At 41.4% G+C, this 21,988-nt stretch overlaps 1 protein-coding gene across 19 annotated transcripts in view; it reads right to left on the reverse strand.

The window, feature by feature from the left end:
- PTPRM (protein tyrosine phosphatase receptor type M) overlaps positions 1 to 21,988 on the reverse strand; it is a 717,223-nt gene that overhangs the window by 284,212 nt on the left and 411,023 nt on the right. For all 19 annotated transcript variants that reach the window (XM_039523703.1, XM_039523700.1, XM_039523699.1 and 16 more), the window contains 2 exons: positions 17,382 to 17,583; positions 10,317 to 10,419 (listed from right to left, as the gene is read on the reverse strand). In XM_039523703.1, the coding sequence (XP_039379637.1) occupies positions 10,317 to 10,419; positions 17,382 to 17,583 (305 nt within the window). The remainder of the gene's footprint in view (positions 1 to 10,316; positions 10,420 to 17,381; positions 17,584 to 21,988) is intronic.

Genomic DNA, 21,988 nt, shown 5'->3' on the forward strand with positions numbered 1-21,988 from the left:
CTGCTCTCTGAGGAACCTAGCTTTCAAAGCCTCCCGGATGCACAGCGCTTCCCGCTGGGCTCTTCTAATCGCACGGGTGTCTGGCTGAGCGTAATCAGCAGCCAGGCGATTTGCCTCAACCTCCCATCCCGCCATAAAGGTCTCCCCCTTGCTCTCACAGAGATTGTGGAGCACACAGCAAGCTGCAATAAAAATGGGGATATTGGTTTCGCTGAGATCCGAGCGAGTCAGTAAGCTCCTCCATCTCCCCTTGAGATGTCCGAAAGCACACTCCACCACCATTCTGCACTTGCTCAGCCAGTAGTTGAAGAGCTCCTTGTCACTGTCCAGGGCGCCTGTATAGGGCTTCATGAGCCAGGGCATTAGCGGGTAGGCTGGGTCCCCGAGGATCACTGTAGGCATCTCCACATCCCCAACACTTATTTTGTGGTCCGGGAAGAAACTACCTTCCTGCAGGCGTCTAAACAGACAAGAGTTCCTGAAAACACGCTGGCCATGAACCTTGCCCGCCACCCGACGTAGATGTTGGTAAAACGTCCCCTATGGTCCACCAGTGCTTGCAGCACCATTGAAAAGTAGCCCTTTCGGTTAATATACTGGCTGGCCTGGTGGGCCGGTCCCAGGATAGGGATGTGAGTGCCATCTATAGCCCCACCGCAGTTTGGGAATCCCATCGCGGCGAAGCCATCTATGACGACCTGGACATTTCCCAGGGTCACTACCTTTGAGAGCAGTAGATCAACGATTGCATGGGCTACTTGCATCACAGCAACCCCCACGGTAGATTTGCCCATGCCAAAGTGGTTCGCTACTGACTGGTAGCTGTCTGGCGTTGCAAGTTTCCAGAGGGCTATGGCCACTCGCTTCTGCACACTCAGGGCTGCTCGCATCTGGGTGTCCTTGCGCTTCAGGGCAGGGGCCAGCAAGTCACACAGTTCAAGGAAAGTGCCCTTACGCATCCTGAAGTTTCGCAGCCACTGTGATTCATCCCAGACCTGCAGCACTATGCGGTCCCACCAGTCCGTGCTTGTTTCCTGGGCCCAGAATCGCCGTCCCATAGCATGAACGTGACCCATTGCCACCATGATATCCGCAGCGCGGGATCCCGTGCTTTGTGAGAGGTCTGTGCCACTCTGACACTTCATGTCCTCACCGCGCTGCCGGAGCCTCCTCGCCCGATTTCTCAGCAGCTGACTGTGGAAGAGGTGGACGATAAGGTGCGAGGAGTTGACAACGGCCATAAGTGCAGCGATGATCGCAGCAGGCTCCATGCTCGCAGTGCTGTGGCGTCCGCGCTGTCACTGACCAAAAAAGTGCGGTAACAGATTTCCCGCCGGCGCTTTCAGGGAGGGAGGGCGGGAGTGACGGTTGAATGACGACAGTTACCCTAAACCACCCTCGACACATTTTTCCCCCAGCAGGCATTGGGGGCTCTACCCAGCATTCCAATGGGAAGCGGGGACTGCGGGAACTGTGGGATAGCTGCCCAGAATGCACCACTTCCAATGTCGACGTTAGTGTGGACTCACAAAGTCGAATTAGTGTTCTTAGTGTGGATACACAAATTCGAATTCATAAGGTCGAATCCACAAATTCGACCTAAGTTAAATCGAACTACTCTTGTAGTGTAGACATACCCAGTGAGAGTAATTAACCATTGGAACAATTTACCAAGAGTCGTAGTGAATTCTCCATCACTGACAAATTTTAAATCCTTCTGGCCTGGGAATGTATGGCTCTATGGAGATAGATCCTAGCCGTTGAATAAAAGGCGGTGCGCTTGGTTTATTCATACCAGCCTCCAAAGGGATGAAGAAGTCTGCACCTTCCCCCTACACACAGGAGGCACAATCCCTTTGTAACTTCCCTGGAGCGATGTAGTGATGTGAATCTGCATTGCCCTCAGTGCGGGTCCATGGATAAATGCCATCATCTAGGTCTATATGCACACCAAAAAGCCTGAACCAAGCTTTACATACTGATGCTGGGCACTGCCCGTCAACCTTATTCTCACTAAAAAATGGGACTCTCTTGAGGGAAAGAACTTGTCAGAGTCATAAGCAAATCGGTGTTTGGTGGCCATATTTTAATATCCTTTTGAACATATCATAGAAACTCGCACAGTTACACATGGGTGATATTTTCTAGTCAAGAGATTCAGGACTGGAACTGACAATTTGAGGCCCATGATCAGGGAAGACTTGTGCTGTGCCTGGTTGATACCAAGGTTATAAGGTCAGCAAACTCTGTGAGCACTCTACTCACAAACACGGCACTCTATCACTAATGAAAAACAAAACAAACATTTAACAATTATTTGTAGAAGACAAAGTCTAGGGTCTACGATAGTATAAAAATGTGCCATTGTAGAAGGACAAATACCTATAGGAAATTCAGCCTAATACTCAGTAATTATTAGAGCTGGGCTTTTGTAATAGAACCGGAAACTAAGAAAAATCACACAAGATTTTGGGCCTGATGGTGAAAATGGCCATGGGCCATGTGAATCTGTTGCCATGGTTTTACTCAGTCACTTGATCTACTTTTACTACGAAATGTATTTTAAAATTATCTTAACATTTGGAATGTACGAATTACTAGACAATTTGTCATGTAATCTCAGAGTACACAATGCAGTACAATGCACTTGGCTTTAAGTCACAATCACTGCAATCAAACTTTTCTCTTTCTTCATTTTCAAATGCTCAGTTAATGTTAATGTTAATGAAAACTAAGTGAGTCTGCAAGAGCCAAACAAGATGAAAGAACATCTCTACACAATACTGTCAATGCATATTTGACTTGATGGGCAACACCTCTAGCTTTTCAGTGCTTAGCCTGCTATGACTTCCAAATATAACTGACTAGGTTGAGCCAACTAATGATTCTGTGAAGTAGATGAATGCTCACTAGAAACTATTCTATTCCTTTCACTTGGGACCTCACCTCACTTTGGAATGTGACCCTCCAGAGGAGAAAAACTAATGAGATTCAAACCATGGTGAAGTTAACCTCTCTAGGAAATTTGTCGAAAACAAAGAAAAATAGTTGCAGGTAACAAAACTAAATAGTGACCCAGGTTATTTCTTCCCATCATTGTGGAATAAGGTAACAATAAGTGCATGATAAAAGAGTAAGTTAATTTTCTTGACTACCATTGTTTTTATGGAAAAGATGGCTTCTGTGGGACATAAACCACACTGTGCAAAATCCCACTGCTCAACTGGGAAAAGAGCACATATATATCATACAGTAACAGTAACAGAGTGAAAGCTGCTCAAGACAAGGATCATATCCCTCTGTATGTCCGACAGTTCTAAGCTCAACGTGGCATTAATTCTGAATGGGGCCAGGGTAATAATAAACAAAACAAGAACAACAAGTTTAATATTACAAACAGTTAGTGTGATAAATCTCTTCAAAAAGGGGAAAAAACAAACAAATAAGAAACAGTGTTGAAAGATACATTCCCATGCAATCCTGTTCATCGGCTACTTAGGGAATACCTGAATTATACAGCCTTATCCTTACAGATAATACAGTAAAAAACAAAAGAAAGCCCTGTTTTACTTCGACAAATGCAGGAACATAGCGCAACAGCATCTTTCTATTATGTTTTTTGAACAGTGGACTTGTGTGCATGCACTGATCATTATGTGCATGGAAGTCAGGCAGGCACAGAAGTGTGTGTGCACTTTTTAAAATGTGGGCTGTAATGACTCAGTGCTTAAAGCGTGGTCCTGTTCTGAAGAGCGACTGTAAAGCTGGCACCGCTGTGTGTATATATTCAGAGACTGATCTGCTCACTATAATGGACAAAGCATGTTTTTAATCACTTTTTACTCCCTCTAACATTCAAGAGATAACAAACCAAAGGAGCATCATTTACTATAGGGGAAAGGAAGCAGTCCCCATCCCCCAACCCTGGGTTTGCTCTCCCCTCTGACTTTTCATAGGTCTATATGAAACAGAAAAGTTATCTGATTAGATTTAAGATGTACTTTACCTATCCTGTTCTAACACTGGAGTTGCTTAAGATCTATCTTATTTTAATTGTTATAGATTAAGTTTTAATAATCATGTTAATAAATGACAGGTACCCAGGACCGGCTCTACTGTTTTTGCTGCCCCAAGCAGCACACCAAATTGCCAACGCTGACGGCGGGAGCAGTCCATTTACCATTATGGTGGCATGAGCGTTTCCACAGCAGCGGCAATTCGGCGGCAGCTTCTGTCTTCAGCCGCCCTGGACAGCTGAACATAGAAGCTGCCGCTGAATTGTCGCCGCCACGGAAACGCACGTGCTGCCCTAACGGCACACAGACTGCCCCCATCAGCAATTTGGCGCGCTGCTTGGGGGCAAAAACACACACACTGCCGCCCCTTGCAGATTGCTGCCCCAAGCACCTGCTTGGAATGCTGGTGCCTGGAGCCGGCCCTGCAGGTACCATTATCTGTGAGGTTGTCAGTGACACTTGGCACTGCCTGTAGGAGTTAAGGAATCAAAGTCTCATTTGCCAAGGGATCCTGGGACTAGCTGCAGTAAAAAGATCGTGCAAATTTCAAAACAAGGCAGCATAACACATGAGCTTCTGTAAAAGCACCTAAGCAACTTGGACCAAAAATTCTAATTCCAGTTGCAGTAAAAATTCAAAGCAAGTTCTATAGTATAACAAAAAAGGATTACAACATTTTTACAGCATAAGCAATTATTGCACTGCTCCCTCAATTAAACTGAGATTGACCTTTCAGCTGAAAATAAGAATACTTGTTTGCCATAAAGAAGTGACAATGATGAGCATCAATAAAGCTCCATCATTTCTCTATCTCAAACTTGCTCAAGCAAGCTTGTTGGCTGACTTACAGGTTGTAAAACTATGATTTGGAAATACAGTTTGCAGACAATGGCAAGCAGCAGGAGCTGAGCCCACAGACCAGCATTCAACTACACACCTTTACAAACTCCTAAATTATGCATTCCAAATAAAATATAAACAGCAGGGAAGGTTGTGATAGGCAAATAGAGAACAGATATTTCTACAAGAAAATCAAACTCACATGATGCCAGTTAGACTGCAGAGTCTTAATGTATGTTCAGCATATAGCATTTTTAAAATACTGTATTTCAGAATTTTAGTAATTTAGTTGTAGTATTTGAACATAACCATAACCATTATCTGTCAATTGATATCTAAAATGTTTTTCAATGAGCTTTGTAAAAGGCAGAAATGTGCTTCCCATATCAATAGGAAGACCTTATAGAGACTACCAATTCTTTTCCTTAGGTGTCTATATCTCTCCCTCCCTGGGTCTCTGTCTTTCCCTTTTCAGCTATGTCTACACTAGCATTTTAAAGAGATCTATCACTCATGCACTGCCAGCAGTGGGAATGGTGGGACATTACAAATAAATAAATCAGTAAAGGTAGCATAGGTAAGCTTGTAAAGGGCCAAAGGTCGGAGTTAAATCTGCATTCATTTGGATGCCTTCTTATGCATGTGCTATTACCACACTTTTGCATATAAACTGGGCAACATTATGTGCAGACATGGCCTCTGACTACGTGATTCAGTATTCGAATGTCTAAATGCTTATGTGCTTGGACCCTGAGTTTGTGCTCACACTTGTGGTATCTGCTTACACAAATCATGCATGAAACTGCATCCTGCTCTCTGACCTCACTTCATGTAAAGCTGGACCTAAGTATCGCTCTCTCCCCCTATTTAGGGGGTCCACAGTGCCCTTTAGGCACAGCCCTACACAAGGACTAGGGTGGAGCTCCATCACCCCAAAGGGAGAACTAAGATGCTCTCTGCCATGAGGAGCCAGAATACCTTCTGGGTACAGAGTAGCTGTGGCCCAACTCCTGTGTGTGTTGCTAATTACTTCTATACCTTTGGCCAGCCTATTGTGCTTGCCAGTGTGTATGTAGGGGATTCTCCTTTTTATCACCTCCAAGGAACGTTGTACTTCCAGGTAGTAAATATGGAGCAGCCACTGTGCTCTGAACAAGCTGTAATTCTGAGTGGACTGGCTCAGGGTGCAAAAAGGGGTTTCCCCATACCGTAAACCTCTCATAAGAGCCAGGCACCATCTGGCCCTACACTTTTATGTCACTTTCCCCTCATTAAAAGGTGCTACAATGGCCCTATACTAGAAGACTTGTAGTAGGGGGGTGGACAATTTATATGTGGCAAATTATGCTGCTGCTTTAGACAATTTATGCTTGGGATTTTTCAATGGCAACTAAAGTTGTGGGTATGGTTTTAAAATATTATATATCTTTTTACAATGTACTTGGTTTCACATAACATAACAACACATACACATTGTCTGTGTATATATATAAAATTTGCAAAAAGAGATCTGTATATAATAAACATATTCAGAAAATTTCCACTCAACCAGAAGCCTTTAGAAACTCAAAGGACAAAAAGTCTTGTAAATCACAAATATTCTAAACACCAGTATAGTTAAACCAACTAATAAATAAGTGAATATATTAATTATTATTCAATGTATTATTTCTTTACAGAAATATAACTAAAAATAATTACCTGGAAATAAACAAAGTAACAGCCATAAAACACACGAATACAAAACAGAAGACAAAACCACCAACCTGTATAATATTTTACTGTATTAGAACTGTTAAAATATATTTTAACCACGTTAAATGGTGTGATTCTTTTAAAACTGACGTACAGCTCGGTCTGATTAACATGAACTTTACAGTGGCAAATAGAGGCTCTTGAACATCTCTACAAAGTCTACTTTGTGAAATGTCCTTTAACTGCCCAACAATAAGCATTTCTTTTGTATATTGCAATCATGGGCGAGGGGATTCTAAACAAAGTAAAAAAATAAGTTTTTTATATTTCACTGAAGAACAATATTTAATCATGGAAAAGAAACCAAAGCTCTTAGTTACCTCAAGTATTAACATCAGTGACTTGAATACTAGAATCTGTACTTTCCCTACCCACTTCAGGAATTAAATAATTGTATGTGATGCAGCTGATGTGTTGATCAATAAAATGACAACAACAATTTACACTGAAAAGCTTAGTGCAATTCCAAGAATCTGCATTAACGAAGCAGGATGGTTATAACAGAATCAATAGACAACCATCTTAGTGAAGTGCATACATGAAGTATAGCTGAATTTTCAACACCCAGTGAATATAGATTAAAAAAATAAAATCCATTCCCAGAACATGTTCTGTAAACAATGCAATGATGATATATCTGAGTGTGTAATGCACAATAAAACTTTAAATAATATTAAAGAAATCCCCACTTTAATTTTTATTCCCTCTTTCACACATTATTTACACTACTAGTTTGGCGTCTACACCTATTTTATTTTAGGTGCTGTTGCAAAAGAGCTTTGTAAATTTGCTGTCACGTGTTCATCTGATTCTGCGGCTCTGTAGTTTGATGTTACTCTAAATCCCTCTTTCTATTTCCCTACCCACTTATTCCCTTACTTGGCATTTTAAAATCTCCCAACTAGTGCCTTTGTATTAAGGGTGAGATTTTCAACCTATCAATGCTTCCAGGAGTCAACTGTATTTAATTCAGTAGGCTAGATAAAAGGAATTGAACTCGTTCTTTAGTTATGAGCTAACAAGCTTGTGTTTATGTAGTAACATAACCACTTTGTGCCATTTTAATCCGATGTTTATATTCAGGACTGTACTATAGCATTAAGAAATAAGATGAGATGAACCAAAGTTATTTAATAAACTGGTTTGAACAAGAAAGCTAGAAAGAGGAAAAATGTATGTGATTCCAGTTCTAGTACACCTCTACCCAGATAGAACACAACCTGATAAAGCACGAATTTGGATATAACGCAGTAAAGCAATGGGGAGCCCTGGGCCCTTTAAAGTGACACCCAAGTCCCGCTGCTTTACCACGTTATATTCGAATGTGTGTGGTGCCCTGGGCCCTTTAAATCACCACCCGTGCCCAGTTCTCGCCAGTACACTGTACCGGCTCTTGCCAGTACGCCGTACCGGACCGAACCCAATATAACCCAATATAAGGCGGTGAGATTTTTTGGCTCCCGAGGACCGCGTTATATCGGGGTAGAGGTGTATAATCTGCAAAACAGGACAGTTCAGATAAAATCTGATTTTATTGCTTTCAATTTTTTCTCAACTGTTTGGTATGTTTCTGTAATGGGGCTGCTCACTGTGCCCCGCTAGGTTCAGCCTCCTGGTCCTGCTCTCCAATGAGTCAGGACCACTTCAAGCTGGTGCAACACCTGTGCTCTTTATTCCTGTGTCCGGTTCCCACTACCAGACTCCAACTATTTACAGATTAATTATAGATTTGTTCTAGCACAGGCCTCAGTGGCAAAAGGGTAGCAGACTCCTGGCATCTTCGGGGCCTACTCTCCCCTCCTGGTCTCCGTCCCCCTTCTTGGACTCACTTCCTCCCAAGCTTTTAGCCCTTGTTAACAAGGCTGGCTGGTGTGGCCAGTTGCCAGGCCGGTCCTAGCCAATGGCCCAGCCCCAACCCATTTCCTGATTGGGGCTGGAGTGGCAGGAGCTGATTAGGGCTTCCCCTGCAGTGCCCTGCCACAGTTCCCAAAAGAAAATGTCTCATTCAAAAAGATCTAAACAGTAAATAAGGTTGCACCTTCCTTTTTTTGGATTCAACCATTCAAAAATAGATATGTTCTATTACAGAAAACAGAAAATAATCTAATTAAAGGTAGGATACCTTGCTGTAATACTATGTTAAAAAATAATGTGCAGTCGAATAGTTCAATTTACTCATGTCTGGCTATATCAGAACCATACTTCTGAAACTGACAAAAATTATCAAAAACTACATCATCAAAGTGCCTTGACAGTTCTTAATTATGGATGTAAATGCTTTCTTTCAGTAACAATACAATTTACTGTTTTAGAATCTATCTGATAATTCAGAAGTAAAGAGCCTAATCTTGCAAAAATCTGTATTTTTGTAGTCTTTAATTACAAATATTTAGAATGCTGAGATCCTCAATGGTTTATATTCAAAGCATCGGATCATTCTTCAGTTCCCTTCTGTAAAGAATGAAATTCTTTTAATCTAAACATTGTAAGATTTACACAGAATCTTGTATCTACTTGTGGAATACAAACTAGCTCAGTGGTTTGAGCATTGGCCTGCTAAACCCAGCGTTGTGAGTTCAATCCTTGAAGGGGCCATTTATGGATTTTGGGGCAAAAATCTGTCTGGCGATAGGTCCTGCTTTGAGCAGGGGGTTGGACTAGATGACTTCCTGAGGTCCCTTCCAACCCTGATATTCTATGATTACAAATGGGAAGTTATACCCATGTAAATGAGTAGTAGAAAAATCTAAACAGGTTGAACTGTTGATTTTTCAGTGTTCTTTCCTCTTCCTGCCGAACTGGTCTAACTGTTAAATATTATTAATTTTATGATCCATTTTTTGTATTACCGTATTTTCCGGCGTATAGGGCGACGGGGCGTATAAGATGACCCCCTAATTTTACAGTTAAAATATAGGTTTTGGCCTATATTCGCCCTATAAGACGACCCCCCCTTCCGAGGGGGGGAGCCCAGAGCCTTTTAAATCCCAGCCGCGGCCGGGAGTCAGAGGGCTCTGGGCTGCCCGCTGCGGCGGGGAGCCCAGAGCCTTTTAAATCCCAGCCGCGGCGGGGAGTCAGAGGGCTCTGGGCTGCCCGCTGCGGCGGGGAGCCCAGAGCCTTTTAAATCCCAGCCGCGGCGGGGAGTCAGAGGGCTCTGGGCTGCCCGCTGCGGCGGGGAGCACAGAGCCTTTTAAATCCCAGCCGCCCGCTGTTTATACCCAGCGTATAAGACGACCCCTGATTTTTGGGGGTTGTTTTTTAATATAGAAAGTCGTCTTATACGCCGGAATATACGGTAGTTAACTTAGTAAAAGTCTTAAATAGTTGTAAGTAAATCCTGAGGTAAACAGAAAGAGCAGATATAAAAACATAGCAATTCAGGATAAAAAGTGTGCTATGTCCTTGAACTCATAACATTGTAGTAAGCAATTACCTTAAAGAAGTAAAGAAGCCACCCACACAACAGCACTGTGGCTTTGTTCCTTATCTTCAAAGAACAAGCCACTTGCATCTGGAGCAAATCCTTTAAACAATACCCGAACACTCAACATCAAAGCACTTTCATTTTCTTCAGTTATTTAATTTAATTAGCACTAATACAGACATGGATTTAGACTCTGATTTCGGTGAAGAAAATCCCCAGAAAACACATTCAAGAAATTAATCGATTTAATTTTAATTTTGTAAAGATTTCCCCCTTTATACCTGACAGGAGCTCCTCTGCTCTGTGCAGGTTTCAGCAGGATTGTCACAGTACTTTCAGTTTGATTCAAAGGTGTTTCCAGTTCATATGGTGGCATAGATGGTGCTAGAGGAAAAAACAAGAGGCAAAATAGATTAATTATTTCTAGGTTTGTTTTAACAGTTTATTTCAAAAATCGATTTGACACAAAAAATCTCTTTAAAATACAGAGCTAACACAACATCACAAGTTAAATAACATATAATTAAGTTAATGACTTCAGAAAAACAAAAACAAAACACAGAACTACAATAAAAACGAAACAAAAACACACTTCATGGCCATTTTCCAAAAGCAGCTAGTCAGTTTGGATATCCAACTTGATACACCTTCAAAGGGCCTTACACTCAGAGAGTGCTGAGAACCCAGTCTTTATAGGTCAAAACTTTTTTTTAGTTGGCAATTTGAACACCCAAAAATCGAAGCATGCAAAATGACCAATTACTTTTGAAAATATAGGCCCAACTTTCTTGCTACACCTATGCTGGATGGACATCAGAGATACTCTCAGATCTTGTCACCATGGACATTTCAGCTATTCGTGAAGCTAGTGAGGCCATCCCTTAGCGTACACACCATTTACAACAGTGCAACAGGATTAGCATTAGTGCAGTTTATCCAAGTTTAAAACCAGAGTAAGCTGTGCTGGTGCAAATTGTCTACACTGGTGCCTGAAATCCCAGTGTAGACAAGGCCTTAGTTAAGTGGTGGTTGTTACTTTTTTAATTGTCATTAAGGACTTCACATCATTCTGTGCATAGGCTGGACAGTGTTCAATTGCTATTCAATATTTTCTTTTATCCTCACTGTTCAACGTTTGACCCTAGGCCTTATTTACTGCACACTATTCACTGATTTGGAGGTTAAAAGGCCAGAAGGGGCCACTGTGATTTCTAGTCTGACTTTCTCCATAACACACAGGACTTCTCTGAATTAATTCTTGACTGAACAACAGCATATCTTAAAAAATATTCTAATCTTAATGTAAATGTTTCCAGTGATGGAGAATCCACAATAACTATTGGTAAATTGTACCACTGGATAATTACCCAATTAAAAATTTGCACCTTGTTTCAGGTATGAATTTGTCTAGCTCCAGCTTCCAGTCATTGGGATCTTGTTATAGCTTTGTGTGCTAGATTGAAGAGCCTTCTATTATCAAATTTCTGTTCCCCATGTAGGTAGTTACAGACTGTGATCAAGTCACCCCTTAACTGCCTCTTTGCTAAACTAAATATAATGGGCTCCTCTAGTCTATCACTTTAAGGGCTTGTCTATATTACTGGCTGGATCGACGGGCAGCGATCGACTCCGGTACTCCACCAGGGCAAGAGGTGCAAGTGGAGTTGACGGGGGAGTGTCAGCCATCGACTTACCGCAGTGAAGACACCATGGTAAGTAGATCTAAGTACGTCGACTTCAACTACGTTATTCACATAGCTGAAGCTGCATAATTTAGATTGATCCCCCCCCGCCCTCCCAAGTGTAGACCAGACCTAAGACACATCTTCCAATCCTTTAATCATTCTCATGGCTCTTCTCTGAACCCTCTTCCATTTATCAATATCCTTCTTGAATTGTGGATACAGTATTCCAGTAGTGGTTGCCAAATACAGAGGTAATATAATTTCTCTTCTGCAACTCAAGATTCTCGTTTATATATCCAAGGATCACATTGGCTCTTTTGGCCACAGCATCACAAAACCTGCTATGAAGACAAATTTATTAATTTCCCCATGGGTTTTTCATGGTGTTCATCACCATAGTATCCGAGTATTTCACAAACATTAATCAATTTATCTTCACAACTGTCCTTTAAGCAGTGGCATAGCCAGGTGGAACGAACAGGGGGAGTGATCACAAAAAAGGCGCCACCCACTGCGGCGCTTTTACTCACCCGGCGGCGCTTTTACTGATGGGATGGCGCTCCAGGTCTTCGGCGGCACTTTGGCGGTGGGTCCTTCACTCACTCCGCGGGTCTTCGGCGGCATTTTGGTGGTGGGTCCTTCAGTGCCGCTGAACACACCCGGAGCAAGTGAAGGACCTGCCGCTGAAGTGCCGCCGAAGACTCGGAGTGCTGCTGGGTGAGTAAAAATTAAAAAGGCGCCACTTCTGCTCAGTGGGAGAGTGGCCACTGCCCCACTCCCCCCCTAGCTATGCTACTGCCTGTGAGGTGAGAGGATGGTATTAGCTCCATTTTACAGATGGAGCACTAAGACCAGGAAGATTAAAAACAAAAGTATCCACTAAATTTGAGTGCCCAGTTTGAGACACCTAGGTCCAGATTTTCAGAGTACCTAGTATCATATAGCACTTTATATATTCAAGCAGAGTTCTCATTCATTTCAGTTGAGGTTCATCTCAGCACTTCCACAAATAATGTCCCAGGGTCTCAAGTCAGGAACCCAGAAAATGAGGAACATATAGTTAGTGACCATCTCTGAAAAGTTTGGTCTAAGTGACTTGCCTAGCATCAAACAGGAACTCTGTGGCAGAGGCAGACATGGAATTCAGTTCTCCAGGGCAACCTTTAACTGCCTTAACCATGAGATCATCCATTCTCTTCCTGCAATCCCCTACCTCATTCACTACACTCCTTTCAACTTCTGCAAAAAATAAGGCAGGAGTCTTACAGGTAACAGTCTCCGTTACTACACCATCTGATTCATCCCTAGAACAGGTCCAACTGTGCACTGAATGAGGCAGGAGTCTTGTGCAAAAAATAGTACTTCATCATGTAATTAAAGACTATATCATAATGCTTATACACAAGGGGGCTGAATTAAGGATGCAAAGGCACCCTTAATTCAGGCATTTACTTTTGAAAGCTTGACTTTGCAACCTTACTAACGTTCTTTTAGCATAGTTTTGTCATGCATGTAATTTCCCAGGTTTTAAAAAAGTAAACTGAAAAAAACAGAAGGTCCGTCATGTGGCATCATACTGACTCCCATGTGGCCTTTCAGCAGAGCTGGAACCCTCAGATGGTCCACACAGATCTCTTCTACTTGACCTAATGAAGTAACTGATAGCAGTAGGAGGTTGCCATCCTCTATGTGGATTAGCACTGGAGGGGAATGGGACACTTTGCCAGCGGTTTTCACAGACAGTGGTTGACAGCAGAGAAATGGGGAGACTCAGGAACCATCAGCTCCATTCCAGACTCTGGAAGGGAGTGCGCCTAGACTCTTCAGCGCATTTCCCCTAAGCTTCACTCCTTCTTCCCCTTCCCCTCCAACCTATCTGTGTCCAAGACTTATCATTTCCACACCCCTAGGTCTGTATCCGATTCCCATTCGCTTTGCCTCCCTAGCCCCAGCCTCCACACCTCAGGCTTCTCATTTCCATCTCCTTCCCCAGTCATTCCTAGATTCCCCCTCCCGGCTCGTCATCTGCGTTCCAATTTCCCAGAGTTCCAGTTTGTCTTCTTCTCCACACCAGTGCCTGTCTCTTTGCACGGTCAGAGCCAGTCCTGCACCCCACCCACCCTAACTCCTTGTTCCCAGTCAGTCCCAGTTTCCCCTTCTTGGCTCTTTGTCCGATCTGTTTCTCCCTCCCTACTCAAAGGCTCCCAAACTCCTTTCCTGGGCTTCTTATCCAGTCTTTCCCTTCCCCTCTGCTCCTCGGGGCTTCTTGTCCCAGTTCTCCTGCCACGTCCCAATTCCTTGTGTCAGTCTTCCCCTCACCATCAGTCTCCCCCCCCATCCACACACACACACACACACTGGTCCTAGTACCAGTCTCCTTGCTCAACCAGTCCCAAACCCTCTCCTCCCTCCAGCTACTTGTCTAATTTCATTGTTCCCCTCTTGGTCCCCTACCACCAGTTCTCTCACTGGTCCCAGTCCCTGCCTCTCAATTTCCCCAACTCCCAGTTCTAGTTTCTCTTACCCCACCCCAGCCCCAGTCTCACCAGACTCCTAATCCCAATCTACTCCTTTCCCTCCCCCCATTCCAGTTTTTGTCCCCTCTGCATTCAAATTAGATGGTTTCCTCTTCCATGCTGTCTGGATGTCAGCAGGATGGTCACTGAGAGCACAGGGGAGACAGGCTTCCTCTTCTCAGTTCTGGTGCTTGGCTCCACCCTAACCTGGAGCAGCTGGGTGCAGACATTACACAGAAAGTCTTTCTGAGCCCCACATAGCCTGGGCTGGAGCACGCTCAGCTACTCCTTGGGAACGCACAGTCTGGTTAGCACAAGGAACTATGACAGACTCAAGTATGCTCAGTGAGGACAGAATCTTTAGAGACTTTAATTGCTAAATTCTAGCAAGTCTCTATGGCACATGTATGAACTGTGATTTTTCAAAGGCTTATAACTTGGGCCAACTGTGGAGGGATTTTCACAGTAAAAGGCACATCTTTGACACAAAGACCACCCGACCTGCCAAATTTCAATTTACTAAGCACAGTGGTTGCCAGAATTTAGTAACTTTAACTTGAGCAAAACAATGTATTATTTCCTAATGTTATTCCTGGAAATGGCTGAACCATGTTTGCTGAAATAAAAAATAATAAAAAAAACCAGCCTGAGTCAGACAGCATGGAAAATTTCAGCCTTCTCAGTTGAAGTTTGGCAAACTTATAAGCAATTGAAAACAGGGTTTTATAATGGGAAGTGTCAGGCAACTTTAGTAGGTGGTGCTACCAGCCCTGCCTAAAACACCACAAATTTACACAGGAATCACTTTTTCCATCACTGACAAACAGCCAATTCTGTGATGAAACATGGCAACTGTTTAACAGTGCATAACAACACTATTAGGATAGGAAGTTAAGTATATCTTATTCTACTGAAAATGCAGTAAAGATTTAAGAGATTAAAATGTAATTACACACACTGGAAATTGGCCAGAACAATTGTAAAAAGTCCTAGGAGATCTTAGCACTTTGGTTTTACATCTCACTAGAGAAGGGTACTGACAGCACAAAGCGTCCTCCAACCTCACACTGGAACACTGGTGTAGGACTGACTCAGAGGGAAGAGTGTCACCTACTGAATCATCCCCACCTCCCACACCACTTCAGGCTGGAATTTTTAAAGAAGCCTAAAGGAAACAGATGCTTAACTCCTATTTAAAATTCAGCAGGGACTGGGTGTCTAAGTCCCTTGGGTTCCTGTGAAAATCCCAGGGAGAGGCATTCTCTGTTGGTGTCCCACCAAAAAACAAGGGTAGGCCTAACCTTACCTAGATTGGGGGGGAAAGGGGGGAAGGGCGGTAATCCTGCCGATTGCTGGTGGTGTGGGGAGATCTGATGTGCTCATGGAACCAACTGGTGCAGCTTCATGGGGCATATCTTACCCTCAATGCATGTGCGTAATTCCCATTCATGTTAATGGGAGTTACATGGTGATTCACCCACCATTTAAAAGAGAATAGCTATCCCAGGGGTAGGCAACCTATGGCATGGGTGCCAAAGGCGGCATGCGAGCTGATTTTCAGTGGCACTCTCACTGCCCAGGTCCTGGTCACCGGTCCGGGGGCTCTGCATTTTAATTTAATTTTAAATGAAGCTTCTTAAACATTTTAAAAACCTTATTTACTTTACATACAACAATAGTTTAGTTATATATTATAGAATTATAGAAAGAGACCTTCTAAAAACGTTAAAATGTATTACTGGCACACAAACCTCAAATTAGAGCGAATAAATGAAGACTCGGTAACCACTTTTGAAAGGTTGCTGACCCTTGAGCTATCCTAACCTTTCAGTACTGTTCCTAACTCTCTAGATTCTCCTCCTCTTCCAATACTCTGTTCTTTCTCTCTATTCTCATAGGGCCTGATTCTGCCACCCTCATTCACATTGAGTCATATCTTACAATGCAAGCAGTCCTGTTGATTTCTTGCAGACAATGAGAGGTGGGGTGGCGGAATTGGATCCCTAGTGCTTTACATTCCAGTGCTTATTATGTTCAAGGCTTTTTAGCTGATAATCATCCAATGAATTTATCCCTACAATTACGAGGTACAGTAATAACAAAAATGCCCAACTTGCATTTATTGCCCTTCCCCAAATATAAATTCCTGTGCTTCTGATTAATGCTTTTTCATTGCTCTCTGTTCATTCTACCACAAAGATGAAAAAGTTACAATGAGATGCGGGGAGAATAGGAGTAACAGGGACACAAGATGAAACACACTGTACCCATATTAACTTGCTTTATATTTTCCAAAAAGGAAAGTTGGGGGGAAAGATAGCTAATGCATTTTTTGGGAGTGAATATTGGTCTGAGACCAGGCTTCAAGTTCATTACTGACTGTCAGTTTAATTCCCAGAAACATGGTAGAGAAGCTGAGTATAAGGACACCTCTACTAGAGATTTGGAACACATTTTGTCATCAATTATATAGGTGTTTTAGAGCATGCAGTAAAATCGCATTCCATCAACGAAGGGACTAAAATGTTCCTGAGTCTTTGGGGGCTTTAAGTGATTGTGCATGGGCTTTTAGAGAAGTTGTGTCTTCCCGCTCTCTGAAAACCACAGGTCCTGATGTTCTTGTCTAATGCAGTTTCAAATCTGCCTCAGTCAACATGCCTGTTAGGAATGTGTGCAGCGTGGCAATTCACTACACTTCCTAAGCGAGTGCTAGACATGGAGCATTTCTGCTGTACTCTCAATTGTTCATGCCACATTAAAGAGATTTTCCAGCACTGTTACTGTACTAATTTAGAATCATGTTGAGGCTGAATGAGCTCTGAATGAAACCGTCTCAGATTCATGTCCAAAAAACCCTATGGTAAATATTGCAACAGCTGAGACTGACTCCAAAGGCATATAAATTGCATTTTCTTGGGTGATAAGTTGCATGGTTTTGAACCAGTACTTCAAAAACTGTATGTTCTAACTGATCTTCAAGCACCTGAAAATTATTCAAATACATAAATATATATCAGTTTGTCTGGTACTTTCAAGGAAGAAAACTGATTTTATCTTTCTGACAAACTTCCTGTAAAGCTTTAAAAGAGAGGTTAATGGTTACCATAGTAAGAAAACAGAAATAATCATTACTTTAATATAATACCTGAGATTTTAGTTGTGAATTGGTTTGTGATTGGAGGTCCAAATCCTTTGGCTGTGCTGGCTCTAATGGTAAAAGAATAGGTGGTCCCAGGATATAGTCCAAAAAAAAGGTAATGAGTTTCATTTCCTAGCTTCAAAACTCGTCCACTTTGATTCGATAAATCTATTTCTGGGTCAAAGGAACTGACAGCCTTGTAGGTGATCTGCAAAAGAATAAGAAAGTTATAAAATATCTTGAGCAGATGGACAAAGATTGTATCTTTATCCCATAAACCCTTCTGATGTATGCACTGTCAGACATTTTATGATAAGCAATCTTCCTCCCTTATACTCTTCAAATCCTGAATCCAATGAAGGGACACAGGAACTCAGACAAAACTGTTATGAGTTATTACTTTTATAGATACAGGGACTTAAAGGCAGCTAGATTACAACTGTAAAGGATGGGTTCAGGCTTAAGTTAATACCTTTAAGTTGCTGGTTTTCACAATGTCATTTTTCTGAAACCATATTACTGTTGGTTTTCAACAACAACAAAAACCACAACTAGCAAAAACAGATACGCAAGTGACAAAGGTGTAGCCTCATTTCTAAGCTGTCTGAATATAATTACACGTTGCACTGAATAAGATTAGCCTCACAAGATGACAAGGGCAGTTTTAAGTGAATGCTTCACAAAGTGGGTGACACTTATGCTTCAGTCTGGAGCTCATGTCTTATAATTGCTGCATTGTAATTCTTCAGGATGTGATTGCATTGCATGAAACTCAGATTCCCATCTTGGGAAAAAATATGTTAAATATCAGCAAAACATATCCCTCATTTTTTGTTCCTTCCTTTCAAATACTGTTACTTGTTTTCATTAAAACAGCAATACAAGTTCACAGTAAAGTACTGTGCAGTGTTTCTACCGGGTAACTTAACATCTATGACCTACAGCAACAACAGGATAATTTAAAAACAAGGAACTCATTTAAAAAAAAATTAAAATGTAAAATTGATTCCCCCCTTTTTTGCTTTTAAATAAGTAGATTTATACATAACTCCAGCGCTGTTATTATATACAATGAAAATTGTCATTGTTATATTTATAGCACATTATTATACTTATCTATCTGAAGGAATATTTAGATAGAAACATGAAGAAAAAGTGTATGCTGTGTATATTAATCAAGGGCCTGAATGTCAGATACAGTACATAATAATATTATTATTCCTTATATAGTTCTTTTCATAAGTAGCTCACAAATCACTTCACAATGTTTAATTATTTATGCTCAGAATATCTCTGTGAGGTATTATCTAAAATTTTATAGATGGGGAACTGGCACTCACTCAGGTACAATACTAATCTTTCCGATTGCGGTTAAATATCGATAGTTTCCTACAATTTCTGAATCAGTGAAAAATGTAATTTTACATAATACATCTAGCCTAGTGTCAATAAAATGCTGAGGACAGGTATTAGTGCCCCCCAAAAAACTTGGATACACTTTCGTTAGGACTAATCCTGTCTCCTGAAATTCCCTGAGCAAGGACTGATCTAAAAAAACTCCTCCCACAGAGTCTGTGGGGAGGCAGAGAGAGTGGTAGAGCCACCAGATATGGTGGTTCTTAGTTGGATTTCCCAATGACTCAGCCCAGTTTTACTTAAAATACACAGGAGGTAACAGATTCTGTGACCCCTGTGGTAGAGCTATAGCTATTAATTATGTTTATTGTACTAGATTAGCTATCAGGAGAATGCACTACAAAAACAAGCTCTTTCACCGCTCATTAGCAACTTGTTCGTTTAACAAAAAGTGACTTGCTTGAGGAAACTAAGCATACATTTGTTCTAGCAGTATTTACATTACACTCCTGCTATCATTCAGTAAAGATTTACCTACTCAAGATTTTTTTTTTCTGAAAATTCTCCCAACACTGCTGAGACCAGGGCACCTTTACAGATGGCGGCAGCAGTGGGAAGGTTAATATGGAAAAAGGAGTGACAGCAATATTTCACTCTTACCAGGTTTAAGTAACCTTGCTTAAAATGCTAGTGGGCTGGCTAGAATCCTGCGTACAGGTAGCACTCCTTTCATTGCCACCAACTGCACTGCTGCACTGATGTTGGCAATGGTGGGGAATGGGGCGGAAATAAAAAGAGCTTTATGTAGACATGTCTACACATGTTAGAACCATTTTGTCCTCCAAAAGTTTCAAAGGTGTATTAAGTCAATGTTCAGTTGTAAACTTTTGAAAGAATAACCCACAATGTTTTGTTCAGAGTTACGAACATTTCAGAGTTACAACCAATCTCAGTTTCCGAGGTGTTCGTAACTCTGAATTTCTATGGTATTTTTGAAGACATTACATATGTCCAACTGCATAAAAGCCTGATGAATCATGAAGATCTTATTCATCTACGCTGTACTTTCTCTCTGTCCTGTTGTTTATAGTGGGAGTTCCAGTCTCTTCCCCTCTCATTGGCATCTAAGAAGAGGATAACTTTGTGTGGTTTTTCCCTTTGCCCCAGAAGTGGGTTAAGAAAACTTTCTTCACCATCACATCAGGCACAGTGCTCCCCTTTGATCCACTGAGTGCCTCTAAGGAACAGAACACTTTGTGATGATAAAAACCCAGTGTGTCACATCTCAGACTCATAAGCAACAGGCTGGAGAGCCACTGAACTAGACCCAGGCAAGCAAATAGGAGTCCTCAGTCATGTCTGGTGAGTTATAGTTTGTATTCAGCCACCTGATCAGGTCCACCACTTTAACCGGGATTTGCAGAAACAGCAAGACCTGGTGTCACTGGATCAAACTGCTGATATCAGTATTTATACTTAATATGACTTTTTCTTAATTTAATCTGATTTATGTTGCTTATCCTATTCCCACTGTAACTGCATTTTTGATTAACACCAAGCACGGAAAGATATTAATATTTTATTTTCTTTGATCTATTTCTTTTTTTTCATTGTTAGAATTCTGAGTTGTTTTGAAATGCAGAAGCTTGAAATTTCCCACGAACATTACAAGTGCAGAGTTGGTCTATTATTCTCCTTTCAATGAATGCACCTATGCAACTCCTACTACAGTTGATGTAAGTTACATGCATGGATTAAGGAGAGAGCTATGCCACGGGGCACAAATTACTCAGCAATAAGGTTATGCCTGTGTGTTTTTAGGCAGAAAGTCTGACAATACATCTTTCTGCACCAGTCAGGTTGAAAATCAGCAAAGATACTAAAATATGTATCAATTAAAACATTCTGATCATTGAGGAAGATGTGCAATTGTTTAGTTTGCGACATTATGAAAGTTAGCTCTACCAAAACCAAGCCATACATTATCATAACCTTTCATAATAACACAGCCTGCAAAACAGCATCAATAGCTTAGCATTCAAATTAACTCTTTTCTTTTACTGTATCTTTCTCTTCCTCTCTCTCTCTCTTAAGCATTTCAATACCAATTTAGTAGTAAGGTCAGGTAAGAGGTTTAACAATGATTACTGTCTGACAGCTTAATCTGTGCAGTCCTTTGTCAGTTTTTCTGAAAGGTATTCAGGCAAAGGTTCCATATGAGGAAGAACAGCAATTTTTAGAAACCTAACAACATGTAATTTTGTTGAATTTGCATTAAAAAATGCTAGCTTATTTTTTTCAAATTGAGCCTGCTTGTTTCTATTACAATAGGCTTCCTGAAATGAGTCCCACATAAATGTGATGATGACTGTCACTACTATTATCTCTTCCATTTTTTTTCTTTTTAACAATTCACTCTAAGATCTACCCTTCTATCATTCAAATATTTGATCTATATTACTAAATAGAACAATATATCTCACAGGGTTAGCAAGTGGCATCCTCAGGTATAGTAACCCAGTGCCATCCTCGGTTCCTGTAATTTTCTCCTGCATTAGATTTTATTTGTGTTGTCAGCTTGTGTTCTAACTGGGACCATTTTCAAAGAAATATCTTCATTTTTAATAAACTCAATCATCATTTTCATTTTAAATTATCTTATACCAATTATGCTCTTTTAATTTTTGCATTGTTTCCTGTAAATGTACAAGACATGGACAAATTTCTCAAAGAAATACAGTATTTTAAAGTGTGTTTCGTTTCAGCCTAGGTAATATTGTATACTTATTTAGTGCCTTTCCTCCCATTTCTAAATCTCTTATCAACTGTCGCCCCAATTTGACAAAGAACTTGAGGATGCTTAAGTTTGACTGAAGTCAGTGGGACTTAAGCACATGTTTAATTGCTTTACTGTGTCAGGGACTAAATAAATAAGCACCAAATATAACTAATATTCAGCCCCTAGAGCTTACAATTGAAATAGGCAAGACAGATAACAGTGGGATGGGAGGGTGGGATCAGAGCCATAGACAGGTGAGGTGCATAAGGGCACACAGTAGGTTGGTGGCAGCTACGGACAGAATCCAGGTCTTTTGATTCCTAGTCCAATGCCCAGTTCACTAGACCACACTGCCTCTTCATGTGCCTCAGTTCGACATGCAGTATGGACAATCAACCAAGCACAACACCATTTGTTGTATACATACTACACACTTTTTTATGGGAGTTTGGGCTCTGAAATCTACAAAGATTTTCAA

This window comes from Mauremys reevesii, linkage group 2 (assembly GCF_016161935.1).
Source record: "Mauremys reevesii isolate NIE-2019 linkage group 2, ASM1616193v1, whole genome shotgun sequence".
NCBI lineage: Eukaryota > Metazoa > Chordata > Testudines > Geoemydidae > Mauremys > Mauremys reevesii.